Below are 26,705 nucleotides of genomic sequence, written 5' to 3' on the forward strand. Positions count from 1 at the left end.
TTTTAACTGTCTGGCTCTCTGTCCAATCTCTGTGAAACTGCAAATGTGATTACATTTGGGAGGCCTTTGTTTCCAGAGATTGTTGTATTGTGTTTTTATTCAGCAAAATGCAGTGTGCCTGGCTGCTCTTTCGGCTCTGTCCCCATGCACTAGTGCTGTTCCTATGTATTATTTATGACTGAGCTGGGCCTTTGCACTGAGCATGGCTGTTTCTGTGAGCCAGCTAAGCTGTACTGACATGGCACAATATGCACGTTTGGGCCTCCTGGGGCAAAAGACAAAGTAAACACTTGTTTAAAACAAAACAACTTTTAAATTCACTTTTCATCCTTTTCTCCCTCCCTCCCTTTCTCTCTCCCTTTCTCTCTCTCCTCTCTCTCTCTCTCTCCCTTTCCCTCTCTCTGAAGACCTGTGATGGAGGTACCCACGGACAGCCCCTTCACTGAGGAGCAGACGCGTCTCTATTTTAGGGACATGGTCCTCGGCATTGAGTACCGTAAGACGACACACGTGCACGCACAAACATACACACACACACACACACACACACACACACTCAAGCAGGGTTTAGCAGATAAATATGACTCAGAACAGGGCCAGGGGGAGCCTCCGCCACATTCATCATCTCCAAACGCAGCCGTGTTTGTTATGGCTCTGTCTGCTTAATTGTCTGCTCGTTTATTAAGCCAAATGGCTGTGGTGGTGGTGTGATGTGATGTGTGTGTGTGTGTGGTGTGGGGGGGGGGGGGGGTTGTTTGGAAGGAGTCCTGAGCCGCCCTTGCAGTTTCTTCCGTGGATGTCTCACGATGCCCCTTATTTAACATCTCACTCCATAGGCCCTTCATCAGCAAGCATGAGTCATAGGAACTGTGTGTGTTTGTGTGTCTCTTAGAGGTTCCTCTTCACTTATTTTTACATTCAGTGTGCTTGGATGGACAGATATTAGAATACCGCTAAGAATTAGCGCTGAACTCCACAGTGCACAGAAGCGAGCATGTATGCTCATTAGCCACAGCTGAGTGGGTCGATGACCTTCGACCCCATTCCCTACTACTTTGCTTGGCTTGTGCCAACATGATAAATCCGTACTACTTGCCCAATTATAATCATTATTGTAGTGAAAATGGCTCGCTGATTTGAACATCTTTTTTTGTTGTTTTATTTAATTTTCTGATGGCCAGAGAGGACGGTCACTAATTTAAACGGGTGTCTCAGAGCACCCGAAGGACATTGTGTTTGATTAAGGTTCTCGAGAGGTACAGGTCCCCCACTTACCCAATCAAACACTGTGTTTGTCTGAGTGGGTCAGGGTGACCTGGCTGAAGGCTCTAAAGTGCCCTTTAGGAAGGATCCAACCCACTCCCCCCCCCCCCCCCCCCCCCCCCCCCCTTCAACACACACACACATACATACACAGTCCTCAGTAGAGAGTGTTATGGAATACAAGCCCCCTGCTAGTTCGTGGAGGTGTTAATCACTCTCCCTCTCTCTGCAGGATGCCATAGTGTCTGGTTACTAATTGTTTTGTAATTTGCAGCCGGGCTAGTCGATGCATGAAGTGTTTCCGTCAAGTGCGTGCGGTCAAGTGTTGCTTGTTTTTATGTCAGCTTGTTCTCTTGTGTCGCCCCCGCAGTGCACTACCAGAAGATCGTCCACCGGGACATCAAGCCGTCCAACCTGCTGCTGGGCGACGACGGCCATGTGAAGATCGCCGACTTTGGCGTCAGCAACCAGTTCGAGGGCAACGACGCGCTGCTGTCCAGTACTGCCGGCACGCCGGCCTTCATGGCGCCCGAGACCCTCTCGGACGTGCGCAAGAGCTTCAGTGGGAAGGTGTGTTTGTAGTTGTGTGTGGCTGTTACAGTACATGTGTGTGTGTGTGTGTGTGTGTGTGTGTGTGTGTGTGTGTGTGACTGACTGACTTAATTATCTCTGTAGCCTTTTCAGAGGTATTGTAACGCATCTGGACTTTGCATTGTTTAAAGTGTTTTGAAAAAGCATTGAGAGAGAGAGAGAGAGAGAGAGAGAGAGAGAGAGAGAGAGAGAGAGAGAGAGAGAGAGAGAGAGATTTGATTTTGAATTGCGCTTTATTGTACAACAGTCTTAACAACTCAAGGTCACATCAGTCACAGCTCAAAAAAAGTAAAATAACTGGGCCTTACACAAAAGCAGAACAACAACCTCCATAACACCATTTATCAACAAATGTTTCAAGAGTTTGCATATGTTTGTAGAAGTAATAATCAGTCAGCACACTAGATTTGACCAATCTTGGAGAAAAAACATTTACAACATCAGCATCTAGATTGTGACCATTTTTGTTTTCCTGCTTATGTAAATGGCCATTTTTGCTTGGCCCAAAAAAAGGAAATTAATCAACTGACATTTTACTCTGTGTGACTGGGTATATTCAAAACCAAAAACAAATATTTGCAAAGAAAAAAAAGCTTCATCAAAAACTTGAAAAAAAGGCCTTAAACCCTGCAAAACAAAGGTGACAACCTCAAACATTTGCGAGAAACAGTGAAACACTGTCTCCTGAGCAAAAAAAAGGGCAGTCCTGACAAACCCCTGGGTTTATGATGGACACAAACGCATTAATTGCAACAATACCATGGAGAACCTCCACTGCAAATCACAGACTTGTTTCCTCAACGGTGGTTTATAGAGTGCCTCCATTCAGGTTTTACAGTATCATCTAGACCCAGAACATTTAAGCCAAGGAGTGTCAACTCTTGCATTCCAATTTCTGTTTGTTTAGAACAATAACACACATTTTGTACAGAGGTTTACTACAAAGTCATCCAAAAACAATCTCTGTTAAGTTCTTTTATTCTCCAAAAAATAACCCTGCACAGTCACCCAGTTGGGCCTAACACATACATTGAGAAAAGGATCCTCCTGATCAGGAGGGTCTAACCCCAAACAGTACTGTTTTAGTTCTTTCACATTCCTCAGCCGTAAGGGGAGTGCCTTCCACCTACCCAACAGTTTGTTGATGACACGTATGGACCTTATCCTTTAGGCGCACACTAGTTCCTCAGAACAAAACCAGATCAGGCCCTGCAATGTCCACTAACTGTCTAATCTTGACAACACCAGAGTCACATAGTATCCTTGTCAGTGTGGGGTTCGCTCCCAGCGATGTCAAATCGGGAGCCATAAACCAAAGGCTCTTCCAGAAGCCAATGCAGTGACGTGTTAGTTCCAGTTCTTTGCATATTGAAAAGTTCAGATAGCAAACAGTCCTCTGTAAAAAGACGGCAATGCTGATACATTCAGTCTCTTAGTATCCGGTCCAGAAAAGTGTTTTGTCAATCCCAATCCTCCTGTTGTCCGAAGATTACACTCGCCAAAGGCCTCCAAATCAGATCTTGTGGACCCGTGAAGGTACCTTTGCAGAAACGAAAGCCAGGAAGACAACTGCACAAGCCCTTGCCCTCCCTCATCTTTAGGCAGGTACAGCATGCTCTGGGTAGCCAGTGCAGATTGTCCCAAAGAAAATCAACTAATAGAGCTTGAATGGTAGCTAAAAAGTCTGTTGGAGGATCAATACAGGCTAATCTGTGCCACAGAGAGGAAGCAGCAAGGTTATTGGCGATAAGAACACCCCTGTAGGAAACGTGGGAAGGATCCATTTCCACCTGTTTAATCGCCTTGAATTTTCTCCAGAACCCCTCCCAGTTTTTTCCCTCATAGTGTCCTGATCTCCCAAATAGACTCCTAGGTACTTAAGTCCACCCCTTTTCCATTCAAGGCCAGTAGGAAGCCTTAGCTGTACCCCTGACCAGTCCCCAAAAAGAAAAGCATCACTTTTGTTCCAATTCACCTTTGCAGATGAAATCAAACCAAAGGTGCCTATTATGTTGGTTAACATGTCAATGTCCTTTTGCTCACTGACCATCACAATTAAATCATCAGCATAGGCTGAAACCTTAAACACATTGTGACACAAAGGCACTGAAAACCCAGAGAGCTTAGCCCTCAGCTTATTTAACAGGGGTTCAATGGCTAATGCATACAGCATTCTGAAGGGAGCGCACAAACCACCGTTGATCTTCAAGACACTTTCAATATTACAATACAGGGCCTGGATCATTGCTATAAAATTCCTACTAAAACCAAAGTGTGTCAGGACTTTCCACAGATAAGCATGCTCAACGCATCAAAGGCCTTCTCTTGGTCTAAAGAGATGAGACCTGTTCTGAGACCAAGTAGATTGGAGACGCCTAAGACACCCTTGACTAGTTGGATATTATCAAAGATGGACCGCTTCAGGTACACAGTATGTTTGATCTATGTGTATAACCTCTGCCATGACCTTCCCCAATCTAGTGGCCAAAACTTTAGAAAAATCTTTGTAATCTGTAGAGAGCAGATTGACTGGACGCCAGTTCTTCAGCTCGTTCAGATCGCCTTTTTTTTGGTAGTAAGGTGAGCACTGCTCTCTTACAAGATAGTGGTAACTCCCCCCCTACTTAAAAACATTCAGTGAGAGCACCTCTTGAAAGTCCTCACCCAGAACTGGCCAAAAGGCCTTATAGAACTCAACAGACAAGCAGTCAATACCTGGTGCCCCGCCCATTCTCCATAGCCATAAGGGCATTGTGAAGCTCCTCTAAGGATATATCTTCACCAAGCATCGTGAACTGAATCCTCATAAAGTGTGGGTGAATTCTGAAAAAATCAGCCTCCACATCTGGGTGTTCATTGTGCTCATTTTGTACAGATCAGCATAAAAAAGAGAACAGCTAGCTTCCAGATCTCAATCGTGTCAGTCACTAGGGTGCCAGACTGGGCCCGTAGAGCATGAATATCTTTTTTTGACCATTTTTCTTTTTCAAGATTGAAAAAGAACTTGGAGGGAGCATCCATCTCTGAGATGTTTCTGAAAATTGATCTAATCAATGCGCCTTGAGCTTTGAGCTGTATTAGTTCAGATAATGCCACCTTCCTTGTGTTGTAAGCCTCAGTGTACTGCCCAGTACCAGATGTTCCCATCAGGTTCTGCATTTCAATTATGTCAACTTCAAGGTTCTTGAGGGACATGGTTATGCCTCTTGTGACATTGCAAGTGTAACCTTGGCAGAATTGTTTAATTTTCGTTTTTGTTATATCCCACCACTGAGACAGTGAGGAGTAAAGCTCCTTGTCTGCCTTGAGTATATTCCAGAGATAAATAAAACATTCTTTAAAATTGAAATCATCTAAAAGTGATGCATTGAAATGCCAGTATGCACTCTTGTGTTTAACATTACTTGCACTTATGTTACACATCACCATGCTGTGGTCAGAAAAACCAACAGGGTGAATGGTACAAGATCTAAATTTGTTAATATGATGTCTAAAGGTATAAAACCGGTCAAGCCTAGCTAATGACATCGTGTTTCCCCTGTAGTGCGCCCAAGTGTACTGCCTCTCACTTTGGTGCAGGTTCCTCCAAATATCGCATAAGTTACTCTCAACTATCACCTCAATGAGATGGCTACGTGAAACCATGATTCATGATTCCGATCAAGTCTCTGTGCAATTAAAATCGCCGCCTAGGATAAGGAGTTCATTATCACTACAGTTCTTCACTGAGGCATTCAACGTTTTAAGAAAAGCTACTCTATCTGTATGGAGGTCGGTTAGTAAACACACAAGAAAACAAAACGTCATTCTCAAGCGTGGCGTGTACTTTTAGAAGCCTCCCCTTAATCACTTCTTCAATGCTGTATGACAGGGGAATAAAGCTGCATGAGAACAACAATGCCACTCCAGCACTGTCAGACGTGTTATGGCTGAGAATAGTCAGCCCATTCCACTCTCTTGCCCAATCTGTAGCGTTATTGATATCACTATGTGTCTCTTGTAAAACACACAACATCTGTTGCCTTTTGCTGTAAAGCTCATAAATTTGAGCTCTTTTTCTAAAAGTCCCTTCCTCCGTTAATGTTAAGGGTAGTAATCCTAATATTGTTCATATGTTCATATAAAGAAGGAAAGAGACAGAAAAAACACGTGATGGAAGAGAAAGCTGCAGTTAATCCGCGAGTGTATCGCTATTTTCTTTCTTAAGTTTACCAACACGCTTTTCGAGACGGTGAAGTTCCCGGTCATCAAAGGCCCCTTCCTGTCTATGATGACAGACATCGCTTTTTATAAACTGCATACTGTCAAGAAAATGATCCTCGACTTCGAACCCCCTTTTCCCTTTTGTTTCAGCCAAGAAATTACTAATGTCGCTAGCACTGTACATCACCATCACATTATCGCTACCAGACCAGGAAAACCTGCCGAATCGATTGGAATAGCCATCACTGTCCGATTTCGGTATAGTTAGCATGTTCTTTCTGTTTAGCCTGCTTTTTTTGTGCTGTGATCATCGCTTCGGTTAGATTTCCTTTTGGGCATTTAAAAACAGTTGTTTCGGCCTCCATGTCACTACCATCTGACGCCATGCGAGCAGTTTTACGGGCTACTTTTAGTTTCGGTCTGAAGTTAGTAAAGTCGCGTTAACCCACCTGAGGCGGACATAGGCCTACCCGCGGCAGCAGGCGCACCACCAGGCTCACTCCCCTTTCGGCAAAGACTCTGACTCATCAGCCTTGTCCTCAACAGTCACATCAGACACAGCTGAGGCAATCGTTGGTGAAACCAATTCAAATGCAGACTTCGGCTGCAGAGGATTTATCCTCTGTAACGATCGCCAGTGCAGGCGCATGTCGCCCGGGGTTTTAGGTGGTTTGATGGGACTCAGTCAGGCGGACTCCTCCACCATAAGCTCAGCCCTACCTAACACAGTAGTGGTGGATGTCCCCGCAAGCTCAGGCCTATCTGCCCGTAGACACCGAGCTGCTAGGCTCGGGTTGGTTATCCCGACTGTGGCAGACTCCTCGCCACTGACCCACCTGTCGTAGTTTAAGCCTCCTTCGGCACTGGCTGCTGCTGGCATTCGCCCTCCAGCATCCTCACTGTGAGGTTTAGATGGGCACGCGCGAACAAGATGTCCCATCATCCCACAACCAAAACATTTCATGGCGGTATCAGATGTCACAAAAACTATATAATAAGACCGTCAACGTTAAAGCGGAAAGTCAAATTGAGCTCATCACCGCTGTCTAGGATCATGTAAACTTGTCTCCTAAAGGGAGACAACATGCTTAAGTAATGGCGATTTGCAGCCAATTGGAATTTTCTTGATTGGGGAAACAAGTTTACCATAGCGCAAAAGCTCAGTGCTAATTAATGGGTCAGAAAGAAACGGGGAATATTCGAAATGACAATCTTAGTCGAGGGGCAAACTCAGGGGTACAACAGGATTGAGCGTGCCATTAAGCACAACACCACTTTGGACAATGTCATTTGCCTTGGCAATACTGTTTAGGAAAACAACAACAGCATTCTTCATTCGCTGATACCGTGACCCACAATTTCTCCAATGGCCAAACTACAAACCTCCACACTAACATCAGAGATCACCTTCCGCCGTGGGCGTGTCAAGGCCTCAAATTCCATTGTTACACCCGACCAGCTGTAAGCGGGTGCGGGGTTCTGCTTCACTTCCAACCCCAAAACAGTCAACCACACTAAGTCCCAACAATAAGATAAAAAACAATGATACAACATATATAAGGACATACAAAAGATAGAGTTTTAAAGATAGCCACAGACGGCGTTCAGTCGTACTCACACTCACGGCACTCACGCAATCCCAGCATGCACGAGAGAGAGAGAGAGAGAGAGAGATAGCACAGCTCGGATACAGTGAGCTGTTTTAGAGGAGCTCACCTACCCCCACCCACCCCCACTCCAACCTCAACACTTTCCAGACCCTCTCACAGCAGTACAGAGGGCCGTAGGTGACACACAGGCCTGCTACAGCCTCAGGGCCTTTGGAGAAACAGAAGGGATGAGAAGAGACAAAGACAAAAAGACAGACCGACAGTTCAAAGTGAGACAAAGGGAGAGAGAGAGAAAGAGAGCTGGATAGAGAGAGAGAGCTGGATAGAGGGAGGGAGAGAGAGATGATAGAGGGAGAGAGAGAGCTTGATTGAAAGAGATTGAAAGAGTGCTGGATGACCACTTTGTTTTCCGGGAACTTGTTTGTGTTTGTGGACCTTTGGTCATAATCCCTTGTAGCTGGTTGATTAAAGGATTTGGTCTTCTCTGGTATTTGGTCAGTTTGGTCCAGATGACCTGTTTGAGCACGGTGCTGCCTCTTTCCCTCTTGTCTCTGGCTGTGTGAACACACTTGCCTTTGGGCGTCTGCCCAGCGTCCCCAGTAAATGTTTAAATATTCTGATTACCACCAAAGATCCTTGATTAACCCTCTCTGTTACCGCTATTGAAATGCAGCTGCCACCTCTGCCGAATACCAAGTAGTCCTTCAGAGAGCTCGCCTGTTCTTTCATATGTGAATGGAAGTGTGTGAATATGTGGGTGTGTGTGTGTCAGTATTTTGTGTGTGTTTATCAGTGTTTGTGTGTGTGTGTGTGTGTGTATGCTAGTATTGTGAACAGCGTCTTTGATGTCCTTGCATGTGCGTGTGTGTGTTTGTGCGTGTATGGGCGCTTGTGTGTGCGTGTGTGTGTTTGTGCGTGAATGCGCGCGTGTTCACGCACGTGTGTGTGTGTGTGTGTGAGTGTGTATGTGCTGCGTATGTGTCCGTGTGTGTGTGTGTCTGTGTCTGTGTGTGCGTGCGTGCGTGCGTGTGTGCGTGCGTCCGTGCATCCATGCGTGTGTGCGTGTGTGTGTTTGTGAGCTCCTGCTGTCTCCATACTAGTGGTGCATGTAATTTGAGTGATGGCCTCTTCTGTGTTGTAGGCTCTGGATGTGTGGGCCATGGGAGTGACCCTCTACTGTTTTGTCTTTGGCAAGGTGAGCAGGCAGCTGGTCTTCACCCAGAGCCATTCTGTTTGATGAAGATTTGGATTATTATTTTGTATTGTGTGTAATCAGTAGGCAGAATGACTCATCCCTCCCTCTCTCCCCTCTCTCTCTCTCTCTCTCTCCTCCCTCTCCTCATGGTCTCTTCTTTACTAGTGCCCCTTTATTGATGAATACATCTTGGCTCTTCACAACAAAATCAGGAGTAAGCCTGTGGAGTTTCCTGAAACGTAAGTCACCCCTGGTCTTTCCCCCTCTATCTGTCCCCCTCCCTCTCTCTCTCTCTCTCTCTCTCTCTCTCTCTCTCTCTCTCTCTCTCTCTCTCTCTCTCTCTCTCTTTCTCTCTCTCTCTTTGAACTCTTGAAAAGGTTGGATCTATCCCCCATTTAAGCCTCTGGGGTTAAGCCAGAGGAAAACGCTCGGCAAGAAATGAAGAAATCCCATTTTCTGCCCAGAGCCTCCTCTACACCTATCTCATCCATTCTGCAGCAGCAGCAGCAGCAGCACTGCCCCCCTCCTCCCTAAACTACATGCAAATGATTTGACGGCCAGTGAGCTCAGGGCGGCATTCCGAGGATTCCCACCTGCTTCTCTCTCTGCTCTTTCACTCATTAGCGTCCCTCTCTGTGGGAAAATAAATGAAAAAGCAAAACAGGATTGTGGAACTTGGCAGTGATGCAATGTGAATGCGGACACCTCTTCAGATCCAGTGGCTGGGAAGTGGAGACTCCACCTTGGACGTGTGTGTGTGTGTATGTGTGTGTGTGAGCTGATGAGGGAAACTTCTGTGGACGTGGAGGGAGATCCTGATTATCGGTGATTATGTTGCTGCCAATGAGAGTCTGTGTGCTTGAAGAGTGGGAGGTGTGTGTGTGTGTGTGTGTGTGCATAACTGTATGAGTATGTTGGCATGTACAACTGTGTGTTGAATGGTTGTGGGTACACTTCCGTAATATCTGTATGTGTATGGATGTACCTGTGTGTATGTACATTATGTATGTTTGTCTGTGTGTGTGTGGGGCGTGGACACCCTCGCCGCTCGTTCCTGTGGTGAAGGGGATCGTGTTTTGGAGGCTGTGAGACTCGCGCTGAAGAGTGTGTTTTGGACAGGTCGTCACTGGACAGTGCTGACGTGTCCCTGTGCGGCCTCCCTTGTTTACGCTTACAGTAGCATTATGTGGCCTTCTCGGCACATAAACCCAAAAAAGCCTTACATCATCCTCACGCACATACACGCACGCACGCATGCACACACACACACACGCACACACACACTCTCACTGAGTGCTAGCAGATCAAACATCTACCAGCTACACCCACTACTTTTGGAGTATAACTTATTTTTATAGCTGGTGAAGTGTGTACCTCTTCAAGAACATCTTTTCTTACTGGTTGACTTTTTAAACAAACTGAGGCAAGACAGAGTATCTTTTTGTTGCTTTGTATTCTGAGCGGTCTCACAGGGAATCCTAAAAGCATCCAGGCGAGCGACTGTTGTTTAGCATTGAATGCTCTCTGTCCACATTTAATTCCATTGAATGTGCCCTATTGCATCATATTTCTCATTCAAAACGGCAGAGCAACGTGAGCAAGAGAAAGAAAATTGAAACGGGGCGTCTGACAATAGTTCTGCTCAGAAGCACACAGCCCTGCACAGCACCACATACTGTACACTGAGTACGTTCCTATTGAAAAGAATGTAATTAACCTGACTTTATCGCTAACGTTTGCTCACATCACATGTAGTTAGGACTCAGTGTTAAGTAACTGAAGCCATTTCCCATTCCTTATGTTCACAGCTTATAATGTCAAAGCCATATATGAAAAACATGCTTAAAATAGCATGTGTGAAAAAATTGTATATCATTGTTTAAATACAGATGAGTACATGGGTACTTCATTTGAAATTAATTGTATGTGTACATGTTCATCACAGATGTTACTCTTGAAATGTGAAATCTGTCTTTCTGTCTGTCTGTGTGTGTGTGTGTGTGTATGTGTGTTAGGCCAACCATTAGTGAAGAGCTGAAAGACCTCATCCTAAAAATGTTGGACAAGAATCCAGACACCAGGATCACAATACCGGAGATCAAAGTAAGTATCACCCCAGTGCATCCAAACAATACAAACACAACACCAACACAACACCAACACAACACAAACACAACACAAACACAACACAAACAAACTCAGCACAAACACAACAGAAACACAGCACAACAGCAAGACAAGCACAACACAGCACAACCAGCAGTCACAGCTTGAGGGCCACCCTCATTACAGGGGAAGACGTCCCTTGGGTCTCCCTCGCTTATCTGCCATTGTGTGAATAGCCCTTAACCCAGTGAGTGGGCTGACGTGGGAAGCTGTCGGTTGTCAATCTCCCGTGACTCAGGCCTGTTTGGACCGGTATACTCAACAGCACCCGCACCACTGACACCAGCACCGGCACCCGGGCGCGTGGGGTTGGCTCTATTCCTTCCGCTCGTCCGTGGCGGCAATGGGGGATTTGCAACTTCCGCTCTGGAAACTTCCATCTGCAGGTCGTGGCTAATTAGTGAGGGAGCCCGGCGCAGTGCGGTGCGGTGCAGAGGTGTCTGGCGTCAGAGTGGGGCTGCCTCTCTCTCCTGCGTGGTTACCTGGAAATGCTCCTCTCGGGTGGGAAGCTCCCTTCGCCCAGAGGTGATTAAAGTGCTGGACCAGGATTGTCAATCATTCCCTCTCCTCTTTCTCTAATCACTCTCTCTCTCTCTGCCTTTCCCTCTCTCTCTTCCTCCATCCCCCTCTTTCTCTCTCTCTGTCTTTCCCCCTCCCTTTTCCTCTCTCTCCTGTCATCCCCCCTCATCTCTCCATTGCTTCACTGCTGGCAGGTGGCCATGTAAGGCGCATAAAAACACATCTGCAGTCACGCGATAAGCTTAGTGGAAACTCACATAATTCGGGTCAACTTTGTTTTTATATATATATATATATATATATATATATATATATATATATATATATATTAAATATTTAATCTAGCCTTGTCCACTCAATTTAGATTTGGATAATCTCCTCTTACTGACCATTCTGCTGCTGCCCTGGTGTTCTTTTAGTTTGTGTGGACTTGCACACTCTTGTCAGTACCTGTCCATGGTTGATCTGGGTCTGATTTATGTTATGAAATGTTGCAGAGGAGGCTATGCACACAACACTGGGCTGGGTTGTGCTTATGTACAGTTTAAAGTTTCTGCTGAGAGCTGATAGCATAATTTTTACTACCATATTTCTCTGGAGACTCAGTCAGGCCGATGGAAAATCATGAACAGGCTTTTAATCTTTTCAATGAGGGGCCAGCCCCCCTCAAGGGAGAGATACATGTTTGTGTCAGCCCATGGGTAACCCCATGGGTTTCACCAGTATTCTCTAACTATACAAAGGTTAATGCTAACTTATGTATGTTACAAACAAAAGGGGTGACCTCTAGCTCCAACCCAGTATGAATATGCAATATAAAGGTGTGGTGTGTGGGGATGTGGCCTCTTGTTGTTGTGTCATCAGGCCTGGTCAGCTTTATTATTTAATTTATTTAATTAAGCTTGAAAGGCCTGGCCACATACTGTTTTAGCACCCCAATTTGCTCATGGCCAAATGGTGACAATAGGAGGTCTGCTTCTCCCATCCTTGCCCCCCCTAGTGTAAACACTAGAAACAAGGATAACTAGAAATGCAATTCCGAGGAATTACACGAGGGGATGCAATCTGCTGGTTAGGGTGTTGGTGGGGCTGTTGAGCTTGCTGCTAGCTGGTTGGTAGGGTAATTGTGATACCTGCAAAGGTGCTTTTGAAGTAACCAAACTTGAATCCTGTGTGACATGGCATTCTTGAGATATCACACTCAAGGTGTTTTTGACCTTGACATTTGACCTTCAACCTTCAACATCAACTCACTTCATCTTTGAGTCCATGAAAACACTCGTACCAAATTTGAAGCATGTACGTCAAGCCGTTCTGGAGATATAATGCTGAATGCATGAGAAATGGCTGGGACTTTTATTTTGACACACAGGAAACACTTTAACAGGATGTATTAGTTCAGGTAGAGCTAGATCAAAGATGGTTGATTACGAAGATACTTCATGAGAGGCCATTTCCTGTCCCTGGAAATTTATGCAAATAGGGTAGCAGTACACACCCCCGCACATTTATGCAGTGATCGGGCTCTCTTTTTAACATTGAGGTCTTCCCAGAATTTGTCAAAGCCTTATTTTTCTGAGCAATGGATGAACATTTCGGACATGGTATCATGATCTCCAAACCCTCCTCCCTATTTCAGTAGAATGTCGTGATAGTATGACCCTCCAGTCGAAAGAAAAACCACATTAATGAAGGTGTACACCAAGTTTATTTTGTACTCCGGCTTGTCTGGCGTGGAACGGCGTTCAAGCGTGAAGTCATATCGTCAGTGACACGCCCTGTGCAGGCGGGAACTGAACCAGAGCCCGCCTCTGACTGAACTCCACTTTGCCCTCATAGACATGAACTAGGACGACCCATCTTGCTACGCATTCATTATCTTTGGTTAGATTGTATGTTTAGAAGCTGAGACAGTTGGATTCCTCACAGATGACACCTGTACCAGTGTTCTGATTAGCCTGGGAACTGCTCTGAAAAATACACTTTTAATTACAAATATCTACAAAGTATAAACTTCTCAAAAATGAAAAATGGATAGGACGGTAAAGCCTTGGAAGATCTACGTAGCGGTGTTTCAAATTTGTACGTTAAGCGGTTTGGGCTGAATAGCGCGCACAAAAAGGTAAAAAGAATAATAATAACTAGAAACGCAATTCCCAAGGAATTACTAGTGCAAGAAAATGCAAAAGTTGTGATGTAAAATATCATAGAGTTATTGAATATTTGAATATTATATAAAATATTGATAGTTGTTGATATACAGCTAGTTTAATAGATAGATAGTTTAATGATAGTTTAAAAGTAGACCATTTAAAAGTTGAAGGTAAATAGTTTAAAAGTTGTTGACAGACTGAAAGTTTAATGAATGTTGATATTCAAATAGTTTAATGGCTGTGTATAGGTAGATATTTGATGATAACTGAAAGTTGTAATGGCTCTAATGTTTGCTAGCAGTTATGCTAACATTTTTAACTATGTTAACCATGCTACTTAGCTAACTTAGCTAATGTTTTCTAGCAGTTTTGTTAAAAATGCTAACTATGTTAGCAATGCTAACATGTTAACTATGTTAACCATGCTACTTTGCTAACTTAGCTAATGTTTTCTAGCAGTTTTGTTAAATATGCTAACTATGCTAACAGTGTTAATTATGTTAACCATACTACTTAGCTAATGTTTTCTAGCAGTTTTGTTAAAAATGTTAACTATGATAACAATGTTAATTATGTTAACTATGCTACTTAGCTAACTTGGCTAATGTTTTCTAGCAGTTTTGTTAAAAATGCTAACTATGCTAGCAATGCTGACTATGCTAACCATGCTATTTAACTAACTTAGCTAAAGTTTTCTAGCAGTTTTGTTAAAAATGCTAACTATGCTAGCAATGCTAACATATTAATTATGCTAACCATGCTACTTAGCTAACTTAGCTAATATTTTCTAGCAGTTTTGCTAAAATCTACAAATGTTAACTATGCTAACATGCTAACTAGCTACAGTGGGTAAGTGACAGTTACAATGGCTGAACAGTTAAAAAGTTCAGTAGTTTAAAGGCTTACATTGTTTAACAGTGGATTATTGTAGTGAGGACTTTTATTTTGAAATAGCTTTGGGCAGAGGAAACAGTTGAATAGGATGTGTAGTCTTAAAGGGGAACTTGGCAACTATTTCAACGTAATAAACCCGTTTAGAAATCATTTGGATGGTTAAATGACCTGTTCCGGTAAAAATGGTGACTTTCGCTTTAGCTTAAGCGTCCCAGGCGGAAAACCAACCTTGCAACATTGAGACTTACCGTCCCGGAAAGAGAAGTGAGAAACAAGAAACTCGTTTTAAATCGTGTTTCTTACCTTGTAACATCGTAACCAAACTTATGCTAATCGTTCGCTAGCTTGTAAACAAATCCATGTGCTTTATCATTACCTTTTTCCACAGTTTGAAATAGCATAATGCACAATTTCTCCAGCAGAGGGGGAAATCCTGCCAAGTTTCCCTTTAATTGACCCAGATTGTATGCTTAAAGCCTGAGGCTGCAGGTGGCCTGAACACCTGGCATAGGATTCTAATTGCTTAATGGCCGTATTATGATGTCACAATCGGCAATGTTAAGTCTATGGGGATTTTTTTAGGGGAAGTTTGGGGAAGTTTTTCTTTAATAGTTTAAAAAGTATAAAAGTTTCAAAGTTGAAAAGACATAGCCGCTTGGTCTGTTTGAAGACCTATGTTACAAAGTTTGAATGAAGTTTCTAAGTTAAACTGTTCAAGAGAAATTGCGTATGGAAAAAGTGGTAAGTGGAATAATAATAAGAAGTTGCCCAGGAAGAACAGTACAGTGCATTTTCATGCACTGTAATAAGAAGTCTCCGGATTTCAATAGAGGAGATGCATCCCATCTAACAAAGGATACTCTGAATACAGTCCAAGGACACACACACAAGAGACCCACCTGGGTAAATGACCATATAAAGCTGATTTACTTATATACTAAAGCTGAATACTTTCAGAGCTCCTCTGCAGCCAGAGGTTTATGTAGCCCATGGTGTGTTGGTGGATGCCCGAGCTACCCCTGCGTCTTTATGCGTATCTGAAGGCCCATGGTGTGTTGGTGGATGCCCGAGCCACCCCTGCATCTTTATGCATATCTGAGGGCCCATGGAAACGTGCCATGGAATGCTGGGCCATTGCTGACAGTTTATGTAAATGTGTGTTGTCACAGAGCCAGATGCAGATGCAGAGTCTTCTCTCAGTTCATGTGCCGGGATGCAGAACTGTATGTGGTGGCTTGGGGTGGAGGTGGAGCTGTATGTGGGGGCTTGGGGTGGAGGTGGAGCTGTATGTGGGGGCTTGGGGTGGAGGTGGAGCTCACTTGATTTTGTGTGTGTTCTGGCTGGAGGTGTTATTGGATCTGACATTGTGGGCTTTCACTGGAAGATCAGGAAGATATAAAGCATATCAGGCTGTTCCAAATGCCCAGTATTACAGGGGAATGACATTGTCAAGTAGTTTGGACCATAAATCTTTTTAATGGGCATCTCACCAGATAGATCATTTAACCCCTATGATTTGAGTTGCAGCTGCACACCAGTGTGTGTGTGTTGTGTTCTTGCTGATAATGACTTGCCTGCGTGTTTGATGTGTGTGAGTGACTGTGGTGTGTTTGTTTGATAGCTGGACCTGTGGGTGACGCAGAAGGGAGCAGACCCGCTGCCTCTAGAGGAGGAGCACTGCTCTGCTGTGGAGGTGACGGAGGAGGAGGTGCAGAACTCGGTCAAGTGTGTGCCCAGCCTGTCTACTGTGGTGAGTAGTGTGAGTGTGTGTGTGTGTGTGTGTCTGTTTGTGTGTGTGTGTGTGTAGGTGTGTGTGTGTGTGTGTGTGTGTGTGTGTGTGTGTGTGTGTGTGTGTCTGTTTGTGTGTGTGTAGGTGTGTGTGTGTGTCTGTCTGTTTGTGTGTGTGTGTGTGTGTGTGTGTGTGTGCCTGTCTGTCTGTACGTGTGTCTGTGTGTGTTTGTGTGTGTGTGTGTCTGTACATGAGTGTCTGTCTGTACGTGTGTGTGTGTGTGTGTATGTATGTGTGTGTGTTCGCATAAGACAAGCATGTGTGTGTTACAGTGGCGCAAAGATGTCTTTGACTTGAGTGGTTTCATCCTGATTGCGTCATGCTCTCCTGCTGTAATGATTTTTCTGTGGGTGTGTGTGTGTGTGTGTGTGTGTGTGTGTGTGTTCCTCTGCCCTGTGCCCCGGTACCTCTGCGTCAGATCCTGGTGAAGTCCATGCTGAGGAAGCGGTCGTTTGGGAATCCGTTTGAGTGCCCGAGCAGGAGGGAGGAGAGGTCCATGTCCGCCCCTGGAAGCCTATTAATGTGAGTGTGGTGACCCATCTCATTACTGCTCAACCTCAGGCCCCTGGGAAAAACACACACACACACACACACACACACACACACATATATACATGCATTGAAACAAACATACATACACACACATACAAACACACACACACACACACACACACACACACACACACACACACACACATACATATACATGCATTGAAACAAACATACATATACACTCACATACACATACACACACACACACACACACACACACACACACACACACACACACACACACATACATGAACACACACGCACATGCACACGCACACACACAAACACACGCATCTCTTCTCCAACACACATCCTCTACATACTTACAGCACACTGCCCCCACCTACCCACCTACACACTACACACACACACACAGTCACTGCTCCACTCCCCTCCCGCCCACACACACATCTTCACTGTCATCACTCACATACATTACATACAGTACTCTGCTTTGCAATGGTAAGTCCCTGCCCCCAATACACAGCACATTGTCTCATGAGGGAAGCTTCTCCAACACACATATTGCACACTGCCCTCTCCCCCACACACACAGCACACTATCCCATCTCCATGTCATCCCCAGCACACACACCAAGACCCCTGGCGGTTGGGTTGGCCCCCTTGAGCTGTGGATCTGCCCAAGGTTTCTTCCTTGGTAAGGAGTTTTTCCTTGCCCCTGTTGCCTTTGGTGCTCCTTGTTGGTGCCCCACCCAATCCCAATCCTCCCCACCTTTTTTGCAGCCCTTGCCACTTAATCTACTAAACCCCTTCTTCTGCTGTAACGCACCCCCATTAATGCACAAATAGGGCTGACACCAGACATAATTTCACTGCATTTCTTACTTCCAGTAACTATATGCATGTGACAATAAACCTCCTTGTATCCTTGTATCCTTGCATACCTCTGGAATTCAAACCATCCTCTACCTGTAGTCTATTGGATTCTTAGTCTATTTCCATTGGCTCTGTGTGCCAAGAGCTTCTCATTCCCTCAGTCCACTCCAGTCCAGTCCAGCTCGAGCTCTGTCCATCATCTAATTCTCCCTTCTGACCACAGCTCCAACAACTGAATCCCGTTTCCATGGCACCTTGACTCTCTGACATTTATTTTTCACGGTGAAGCAGAGAGACGCTGTGTGAGACTAGTCATTTATTTTCTTGTTGCCGTCGTTTTGCACATGATGAGACGAGAACATTCTGGATGTTCTGCGCCGGAAGAGACTCAGGTCAGCCAGTACCCCTGGGCTCTCTCTCCTTGACCCCTGGCTCATCAATAATCAAGACCAAAAGCCTTTTAAGGCGAGAGGAAACCTCGAAGGCGGAATGTTCTAGACTCCGTGGACCTGTCCAGACTTCATCAGCCACATTCCTTAAATCCCATCCTCCCAGAGTGCTGTCTCACTGACTCACCTTACGGAGGCTCCTTGCCTTGTTTGGTGTGTAAATGCATTCCCCCGACACCCACGCAGACTAAGACTGTACACACATCCATATGAATGTGTGTCCACATGTCAGTGGAACTTACGCTGTGGGCAGTTTTACATACAACTGCTTTTCTTCCTCCTTCTATGCTTTCTTTTCTGTGATTTTCTCTTGCTCTCTCACTCTTTCTCTCTCTCTCTCTCGCTCTTCACATACACATTTTTTCAGTTCCTATTGATGTGTAGCAATTGCAGTCAGACCCCTCTCTCTCTTTCTTTCTCTCCCTCTCTCTTTCTCTCTGTCTCCTTCTCACACAGTCTTTTTTCATGCCTTGCCAAAGGTATTGTCATTGCCTCTGTTTCAGTTTTCAGTTTTTTTTTGTCCCTCCACAACTGGTGTCTCTCAGGGGAGCCCCCTCTGTCTCCCTCCTCCAGCACAGAGGCCTTCTCTGGGGAAGCTGTGTCGTCTGTGTGCTGCTCTGCTCCCCTCGTGCCCCCGCTGCAGTCAGCACTAATCAAGATAGCCGCTGCACAACACTACACCTATCATAGGCGCAGATCTCTCTCTATCAGTTTAATTCAGTTGACTAAAGTTGTCTCATTACGACAACAGTGTTATGACCGACAAAGGCCATTGTTTTCTTTCTCATCAGCATCTCTGTCTTTAGCGGGCAGCATAGAGGAAAGTGCTCTGCAGGCAAGATGGTGGACAGGAAAGCAAGGCAACTACCAGACTTCTGATAGTGATCAGGGTGTTAGCCTGTGTGCTAAACATGGCTGTTTGTGCAGTCACACACAAGGCCTTTTGAAAGCCGTTGTTGACTGAAAACATGTACACGGCACTATCAAACACAGAGTCTGTGTGGTCAGTCTGGGGCATCTTCTGCATGGTGGATTGGGCAGGATATCCGGGACGGTGTGCCATTCCGGAGTATCAGTTTGCTCTGTTTTGGCACTGTCACTCATGTTTAAATAGCCTGTATTTGAGTTCCCATTCAACAGAAGCCTGTTTGTGATCTTACATGACAGAGATGTTAGGATCACGCCATTGCAACGAGCCAAAGCAGCTGATTTGGCAGAGACAAGTATTGTTGTTGGCGTGGGTCACAGGGAAGGTCCCAGAACATTACACATAGCCCTTCACTGGACGTCTCATATGAGCATATGGGCTGCAGTTGTGTTTGTTTACAGTGAGTAAAGCAGGTGGGTGTGGCACTAGGACAGCAGTGTTCTTCCCCGGGAGTCCTTGGAAACTCCCCAGCTTTACAGAGGCGCCACACCGCCCCCTGCTGGACACGGCCACTGCCTGCACCCATGTGGAGTTCTTATTGGAGGCCAACTGCTAGTGTTGAGGGTATCTTCAAATCTTTATGCAGCGTGAATGTGAACATCATGAGTCACCCAGAACTGCTCTGGCTTCACTCTATTCTATTGTGCCATTTGGATAAAGATCTCAGTCCAGCCTTATGCAGTTTATTGTCAACATGCAAGTGCGTGCCTTAGCCTGAGTCACATGGAATTGTATTTATCGCAGCAAGTGGGAATCCCTTAAACGCAAAGCAAATAGACAAGGCTGTGTGACTTGATAATGGACTGTCAGGACTGTGGCAGGGATGTGTCAGATGCTGTTGATGTTGGACAAATATGGGTGGAGTGAGAAGCGCTTGGTGATGCTTCACAAATGTCACTCATGTTTGCTGTGCTTCGGGGGGTATCTTAGGAGAGTGTGTGTGTGTGTGTGTGTGTGTGTGTGTGTGTGTGTGTGTGTGTGTGTGTGTGTGTGTGTGTGTGTGTGTGTGTGTGTGTGTTTGTTTCAAGCGAAACTGTGCGTGTCTTCTCGCTGGCTGACTCACTCGGTCATTACCTCGGCGTGTCGGTGAACCGTGTGAGCTGGGGACAGGGACGACAGCAGGTGATCTCTTCAGCTGTTTACCTTTGCAGGGAGTGGCAGTCTCCTCTCAAGCATCTATCAAGTTGGATTTAGCAATTGAGACTTTCTCTGCTTTGGGGGACTGATGTGTTTTTCCTTGGTGGGGAAACAGGATAGAAACAACAAGGTTTGTGGTCTCCGGAGGAGGGTGGGGTTGGGTCTGAGTCGACACTCTGATGGAGGGATGTGAAACGCTGCTGAAATGAAATGCAAGAAGAGGAGAAGAGAAGATTCTTTTTTCCCCTCGTGGTCTTCACCGCCTCTCCATCTCTCACACATTATGTCTGTCACTCTTGCCATCCGTTTCTCTCTCATCAATTCTTTTTCTCTCTCTCTCTCTCTCTCTCTTATCATTCATCACTCTGCCTACCTGTCAGGATGTCTCCCACTCTCTCTTTCATCATCTCTCTCTCTCCATCTCTCAGTTTCTTACTCTCTCTCTCTCTCTCCATCTCTCAGTTTCTTACTCTCTGTCTTTCTCTCTCTTCTTTTTGTCCTCCTCCACTACAGGGACTCGTGGCCGTTTCGCCCCTCTCTAAAAAAACTCCACCCCTCCTTAAGGTAACTTGGTGTAGTTTGTGTGTGTGTGTATGTGTGTGTGTGTATGTGTGTGTGTGTGCGTGTGTATGAATATGTGTGAGTCTCCGACGCAATATCCGCCCAAACACACCCAAATCCCTGCCCCTTCCGTATGGTACCTATGCGCCGGTGTGAATCCCCCTCCCAGGCAAGGAGGTGACATCCCTCAGTCTTCTGCGCCCTTTCTCTGTTGGCCAGGTATCTATCCATTGTGGTTGTGGCCCCGGCCTGCTGCTGACCCGTGGTCAGTCGTGACGTGTGCCTCTGCTCTGTGTGTTCTGTGCTGTTGTGTCGGCCATGCTGGTCTACCTGACCCCTCACCCCATCGCTTCCCCAGGCCCGTCATGCCTCAGTGACCTGCTCCGCCGTATGCCTCTGTAGCCTCATCAGTCTCATCAGTCAGTCAAGATGGATGGATGAACGGATGGATGAACGAATGGAGGGATGGATGGATGGCACTGTGTCATCTGTTGCCGTGCTTGTGCTCCAGGTTGGCAGGAGTCACTGTAACGCCATTGGCCGCTCCCTTCATTATTAATCATCTGCGCCAGCAGGTGATGGATATGTGATCACCAGTCAGTGCTGCCCCCTGCCCCTTCCCTCCTCCTCCAACTTCTCCCCTCCCTCCCTCCCTTCCTTCCTTCCTATCTTCCCTTCCTCCGGTGTGTGCCCGTGTCTGATCGCCCTCCATGATTTCCAGCAGGTCTGGAGCACAGCCCTGACGCAGTGTCTGCCTCTGTGTGGAGTTAAAGGATTTTAAAGGATTGAGGTGATTCATGTTTGGTTTTGTTTCTATCTCTCTCCCTCTTTCTCTTTGTCCCTGTCTGGTTTCTCCCTGCTTGTTCCTCTCTCTCTCTCGCTCCCTCTCTCTCTCCTTCCCACTCTCTCTCTCTCTCTCTCTCACCTTCAGAAAAGGGAGTAGTGGCGAGGCGGGCCGTGATTTGGAGCTGGAGGACCTGCATGAAGACGAACCCCCCTCCTCCTGAGAGGCCCCTCTGACCCCGCCTGCCCCTGTGGCCCCTGGTCTCGTGTGTGCCCCCCAACCCAGCCCTTTAGCTACTCCACTCACCCACTCACTTCTCTACTCTTAACTCTCACATAAGCTCGACCTTCAACCCCGGTTTGACCCTTGTGACCCCTGTGCCACCCCTCCTGCAGTTACAGTGCATATATATACATATATCTTCTCTCCAGCGTTGTACTCTGAATGTCACTACCATCCTGATTATAAGCAGCTAAGGCATGTTCAAGTTCACATCTATCCTTGACTAATGGCTAATGGCAGTTTGTCGCTAAGCTATCACTCAATTCAGTGGAATTACAACCCATGCACTGATAATTTCAGGGCTCATTCTTTGTTGAGAGAGTACATTGGAAGCGGGAAGGAATGTTGTGTGGTCATCTGAACACTTTCAACACTTTAAGAGTTCATTATTTGTGATCCAAATCCAGCTACCCTTTTGAAGAAAATGTTCATATGCACCCACACACAAACAAACAAACAAACTGTCCATACATACATACCTAAATACAAACATAATACATACTGTGTATACATAAACTGTACATGGACCAGGAAACCTTATAAGCTATCACAATCCCATTCCTTTTCATTCATACATGCATTTCCACTGAGAGGATGCACTTGTGGAGAGCTGCTATTCCTCACATCAGAGCGCTAGCTTCAGCCAGCCTGCTCGCGTCGTGTCCATTCCCTGCTGAGCCAGGCCTCCTAGTGGCCACAGGATCTGGATTTGAGCCACTCCCATTCTTCACATATCCATGACGGCCGAACTCTTCACCACAAAGAGAGAGAAAGATGGAGGGAGAGAAGGACCGAATCAGTGGACAGGAAAGCAGTCTCCCACGGTCAGTCTCCCATGGTCAGCTGGCATGCACAGGAGGAGAGCATGGATTCAGGCAACTGTGGGGCCTGGATGGTGCCTTGGGAAGGTCCTGCGTGTCTGTCCCCTGCACTCTCTCTCTCTGTGTGTGTGTGTGTGTGTGTTTGTGTGTGTGTGTGTGTGTGTTTGTGTGTGTGTGTCAGCTTATCTGTGCCGGCATGCGCTCTCGCTCTCTGCCACAGACACCAGCCAGCCACTCGAATGCCGCCAATCAAAACTCAAGGCAGAAAAGATCTGTGTGTGTGTGTGTGTGTGTGTGTGTGTGTGTGTGTGTGTGTGTGTGTGCGGTTTATTTTGTTTTTCCATGAAGCCTTTTTTGTAGAAATGGCAAAGGAGGAGCTCAGTGGACATATTGACTTTGTGGAGTCAGAACATGAATGCTAACTAACGAGAGGTCAATGCTATGTAGCCTCTCCTGGATTTCTAGCACACTGTTTTGTTATATGTAAATACTGTATGTAAATTATGTTTACTGTCTGTTTGTTAGTCTCCCCTTTGCTTCACCAGCAGTGTCTAGCATTATGCCTACTTTGGCTGTTTTATTTTTTTTCTCGTCAACACACAGTTTTGATTGTATCCCCATGATGCACTAACCAAATAATGCTGTTCCCAGGTTGTCAAAACATTGTGTTGCTGTGGCTCTCTATTTGCATGCGTATATTCCACAAGTGTGGTCAGAAGATCTCAACATCAGATGGTAAATGTGGTATCAGTACGTTGCCCTGTCTTTACCTACAGGAATAAGACCGGTAGGCGAATGCACTGGCACGGTCTGCTCGCTCAGTATGGAGTCTCATAACGACGGATGATTACGAGTAATTATGATAAGGAGTAATTACGAGCATGCTGCAGGGACCTGTCAGAGAGGGCACACATTTTGGCGAAGGGGAAGTTGTGGGGAAGTAGCAGGTGTTTAAAGTGAGAGAAGATATTGAGAAATGAAGTGTAAAGCACATTCAAATGTTTACCTTTCCTCTGAGAGGTGCGTGTGACCTGCAAGTGTTTTTGTAAGGAGCATGGTATTGACTGAGTGGGTTGGTATGTCATTTAGAATGCCTTTCATCCTCTTCTCTTCTCTTCTCTTCTCTCTCTCTCTCTCTCTCTCTCTCTCTCTCTCTCTCTCTCTCTTCCTATGTGTTCTTTACACCCTTGTAGTCAATTATCAGCCATATCCAAATCCATACAAATACATGCACACACAGAGAGAGAGAGGAGTGATTGAGCACGGCTCCCCACTCCAGCGTTTCAGAAATATGATCTTCTCCTGGGCGAGTGAACACTGTAATCAGCAGCGCGGCAGCTTTCAGGAGCGTTGTCGCCTGGCAAGAGGAGAACGTGTCATTGTCTGGCGCGTCCACACAGCCGCTGGCTCTAGGGTGGGCTGGCTGCTGCCGCTGCCGCATTGTTCCGCCAATGAAAGCATGTTGATGGATCATTTTCATCCGCGGCAAGTGCGTGACAGAGAATTTTCAAACTGGTGATTAGCAAACCCCAATCAAAACTCCTCGCTGTGCCACGCGCACACAATGAATCAACATGCAATCGTCATGCCCTAGTTCCTCATCGCCACAGTAGAATGCGCTCCCCTGACTCACATCCATCCTCTGCCCATGGCCAGCTTTTATCGGTCATTCAGAGCACTTGATTGGTCATTTGAAATGGCTACTGTGGTACTGTAGTCTGAGCACACATGTATATTTATTTTTTTATCCAGTGAAAGTGTGTCTGGTGTACATGCTTTAGTGGAGATAACACATTGAGAATATGCTGTCCGTTTCACGTTTTGTAGGTGTGAAAAAGAACGGCAGTTCTTAAGTAGTTCTGTCACGCGGAGCCAGCACATATCTGTGGTCAGTATATGAAAACAAACAAATCCCCTCGATTCAAACAAATTACACACTTTTACACATTTCTTGCTCTGCTCCGATTGAAGGCCTGGCGCCTCAACCTGAGCTTCTGGATGATTTAAGGTTAAGACTTACACTCACTTCAGGACCCAATAATTTTTATAAAACCCTTTAATATAGCTTGTTTTGCAGAATGCCCTCTGAGGACTGCTACCAACATGCGCATGATCACAGATTCTATAGCATATGCATGACATATGTGGGTTTATTTGACTTATGGAAGCACGTAAGAGGTCCTCCAGCTGGCTATGCAACAGGCATCACATCATGCTCATATCCTCTAACGACCTTGGCTGACCCGAGTCTCTGTACAGTTAGCTCTCTAGTTTCACTTCCTCACCAACCAGCACTGTATCTATGCTATCTCACACACATGGCAGATGGTGTTTTCCTGCTCGCCCTCTTTCTCTCTGCTCTCTCTCTCTCTTTTGTCTTCATATTTCTCCTCCATGTCCTCTCCCCAGTCTCATGTTGACTTTTCAGGGGTCATTTACACCGGCTGATGCTCCTGGGGGGACAGGCCAGACTGTCCCCGCCCCCTACTCATCCTACACATCTACTCAATCATGAGGCTGGCATTTTTCCTGCACTCTGTAAATAGGAAATTAGTTTCACCAAACATGAAACAACAACGGCACTTCAGCACTTCGGTCTTCAGCATATTTTTATTCAACATTTTTTTTTTTCTTTTTACATGGTCATTCTGATAACTCCCAACAGCAGAATGGGACCTTACATTCTAAAGGAAAAAACAAACAAAAACAACAACAACACCAACAAACAAAAACAAATGCAGGTGTAACTACTGTAAGCAGTAAACTTTCACAGGGACAATATCAGTCATCACTGAGGTACTCTTGTCTCTAATTAACTCCAATGAGAAGGGTGGTGCTGTATCTGTTTCAGTTCAATTGTGAATATCCTGCTAAAGGGCTTAGTGAGACAACAGTGAGATTGTTCAGCATGTAGCCCGACAGCACGGTCATGTCTGCATCTCTGCAAAATGCCCATTAGAGACGTCCTTCTGTCTGTGTTTTAGTGCCTGTCTAAGATGTATGTTCAATGGCTGTCTGTGCTCTTCTGCCTAATCTGAATGTACACTTCTCACATACAAAAACAAAGCATGACGTACACAGAAAAAAATATGGAGAATGCAACTGTTACAATGTAAATATGTACCGATATATACAGAGGCTATTTTTTGCATGCTTTTGTACATTTAGACATAATCAAAGACAATAAAAGATATCACAACGACGGGCCTCTCCATAGCCTTTTTCAGAACAAATTTGTCTTGTGTGGTTTTATTTTCATAAGTACCAGTCACATGGGCAGTACTCCGTGACTGTACACATGGACAGTACACATTCAAAAAGAATTTGCATATCACATGAACAGAAACAGAAATGGTATAAACAGATTGAACACTACACCCAACCCAACAGACATATCAGACTGAATGATCATATACAGCACACCCGTACTACAAGGTCCAATAATCCCAACATGTCCTCTCCTTCTCCCTTTAGAAGATGACTGAGAAGCATAGTGAGTTAGCCACATATCGCATTAAAAACTGGTGTTTATTCGAAGGGTTAAAAAACAGCCCGGTGAAGACATTATGAAGACAAGAAGATGATGCTGGTGAAAAACTGTGTTATCCGTGGTGTAGCACAAGGGACAGGAACTGATTCCCAGTCTATGGGCAAAAAAGATTACACTGAAACTACAAAAAAAAGTCTGCTGAACATGGATGTGGAATCATTCTTGGGAGACTTTTATATAGTACAGTGTCAAGTCTACAGGCTTGTAATGCCCGTTTGTGAGAACTTCTGACCCAGTGCGAGCAATCTACTCCAGTGTGTGTTTGTGTTCTTAGTGCAGTCAGTTGTCACGGCAGCAAAGCTGAAGATTTAAGAGTCGGCAGTCAATCCTTTGAAGATAAAGGTCCAGAGTCACCAAGGAATGCCTGAAAAATGACAATAAGCATTATAGAGATGAGGTATGTGATATTTGTGGAAGTAAG

The 26,705-nt window shown here is 45.5% G+C and overlaps 2 protein-coding genes across 6 annotated transcripts in view; one reads left to right on the top strand and one right to left on the bottom strand.

The window, feature by feature from the left end:
* Positions 1-25,936, top strand: part of camkk1a (calcium/calmodulin-dependent protein kinase kinase 1, alpha a) — a 42,499-nt gene extending 16,563 nt beyond the window's left edge. The window contains exons 8-15 of the mRNA XM_048230769.1: positions 408-496; positions 1,634-1,833; positions 8,809-8,862; positions 9,028-9,101; positions 10,878-10,965; positions 16,216-16,344; positions 16,802-16,905; positions 21,779-25,936. Of these exons, the coding sequence (XP_048086726.1) occupies positions 408-496; positions 1,634-1,833; positions 8,809-8,862; positions 9,028-9,101; positions 10,878-10,965; positions 16,216-16,344; positions 16,802-16,905; positions 21,779-21,854 (814 nt within the window). The 3' untranslated portion in view covers positions 21,855-25,936. The remainder of the gene's footprint in view (positions 1-407; positions 497-1,633; positions 1,834-8,808; positions 8,863-9,027; positions 9,102-10,877; positions 10,966-16,215; positions 16,345-16,801; positions 16,906-21,778) is intronic.
* Positions 25,326-26,705, bottom strand: part of p2rx1 (purinergic receptor P2X, ligand-gated ion channel, 1) — a 28,852-nt gene continuing 27,472 nt past the window's right edge. For 4 of the 5 annotated variants that reach the window (XM_048230811.1, XM_048230788.1, XM_048230779.1 and 1 more), the window contains exon 13: positions 25,326-26,612. In XM_048230811.1, the coding sequence (XP_048086768.1) occupies positions 26,607-26,612 (6 nt within the window). In that variant the 3' untranslated portion in view covers positions 25,326-26,606. Of the gene's footprint in view, positions 26,649-26,705 lie in introns of all 5 variants that reach the window. The other variant, XM_048230795.1, reaches the window with a different exon arrangement.

Source organism: Alosa alosa, chromosome 2 (genome assembly GCF_017589495.1).
Source record: "Alosa alosa isolate M-15738 ecotype Scorff River chromosome 2, AALO_Geno_1.1, whole genome shotgun sequence".
Lineage (NCBI taxonomy): Eukaryota > Metazoa > Chordata > Actinopteri > Clupeiformes > Clupeidae > Alosa > Alosa alosa.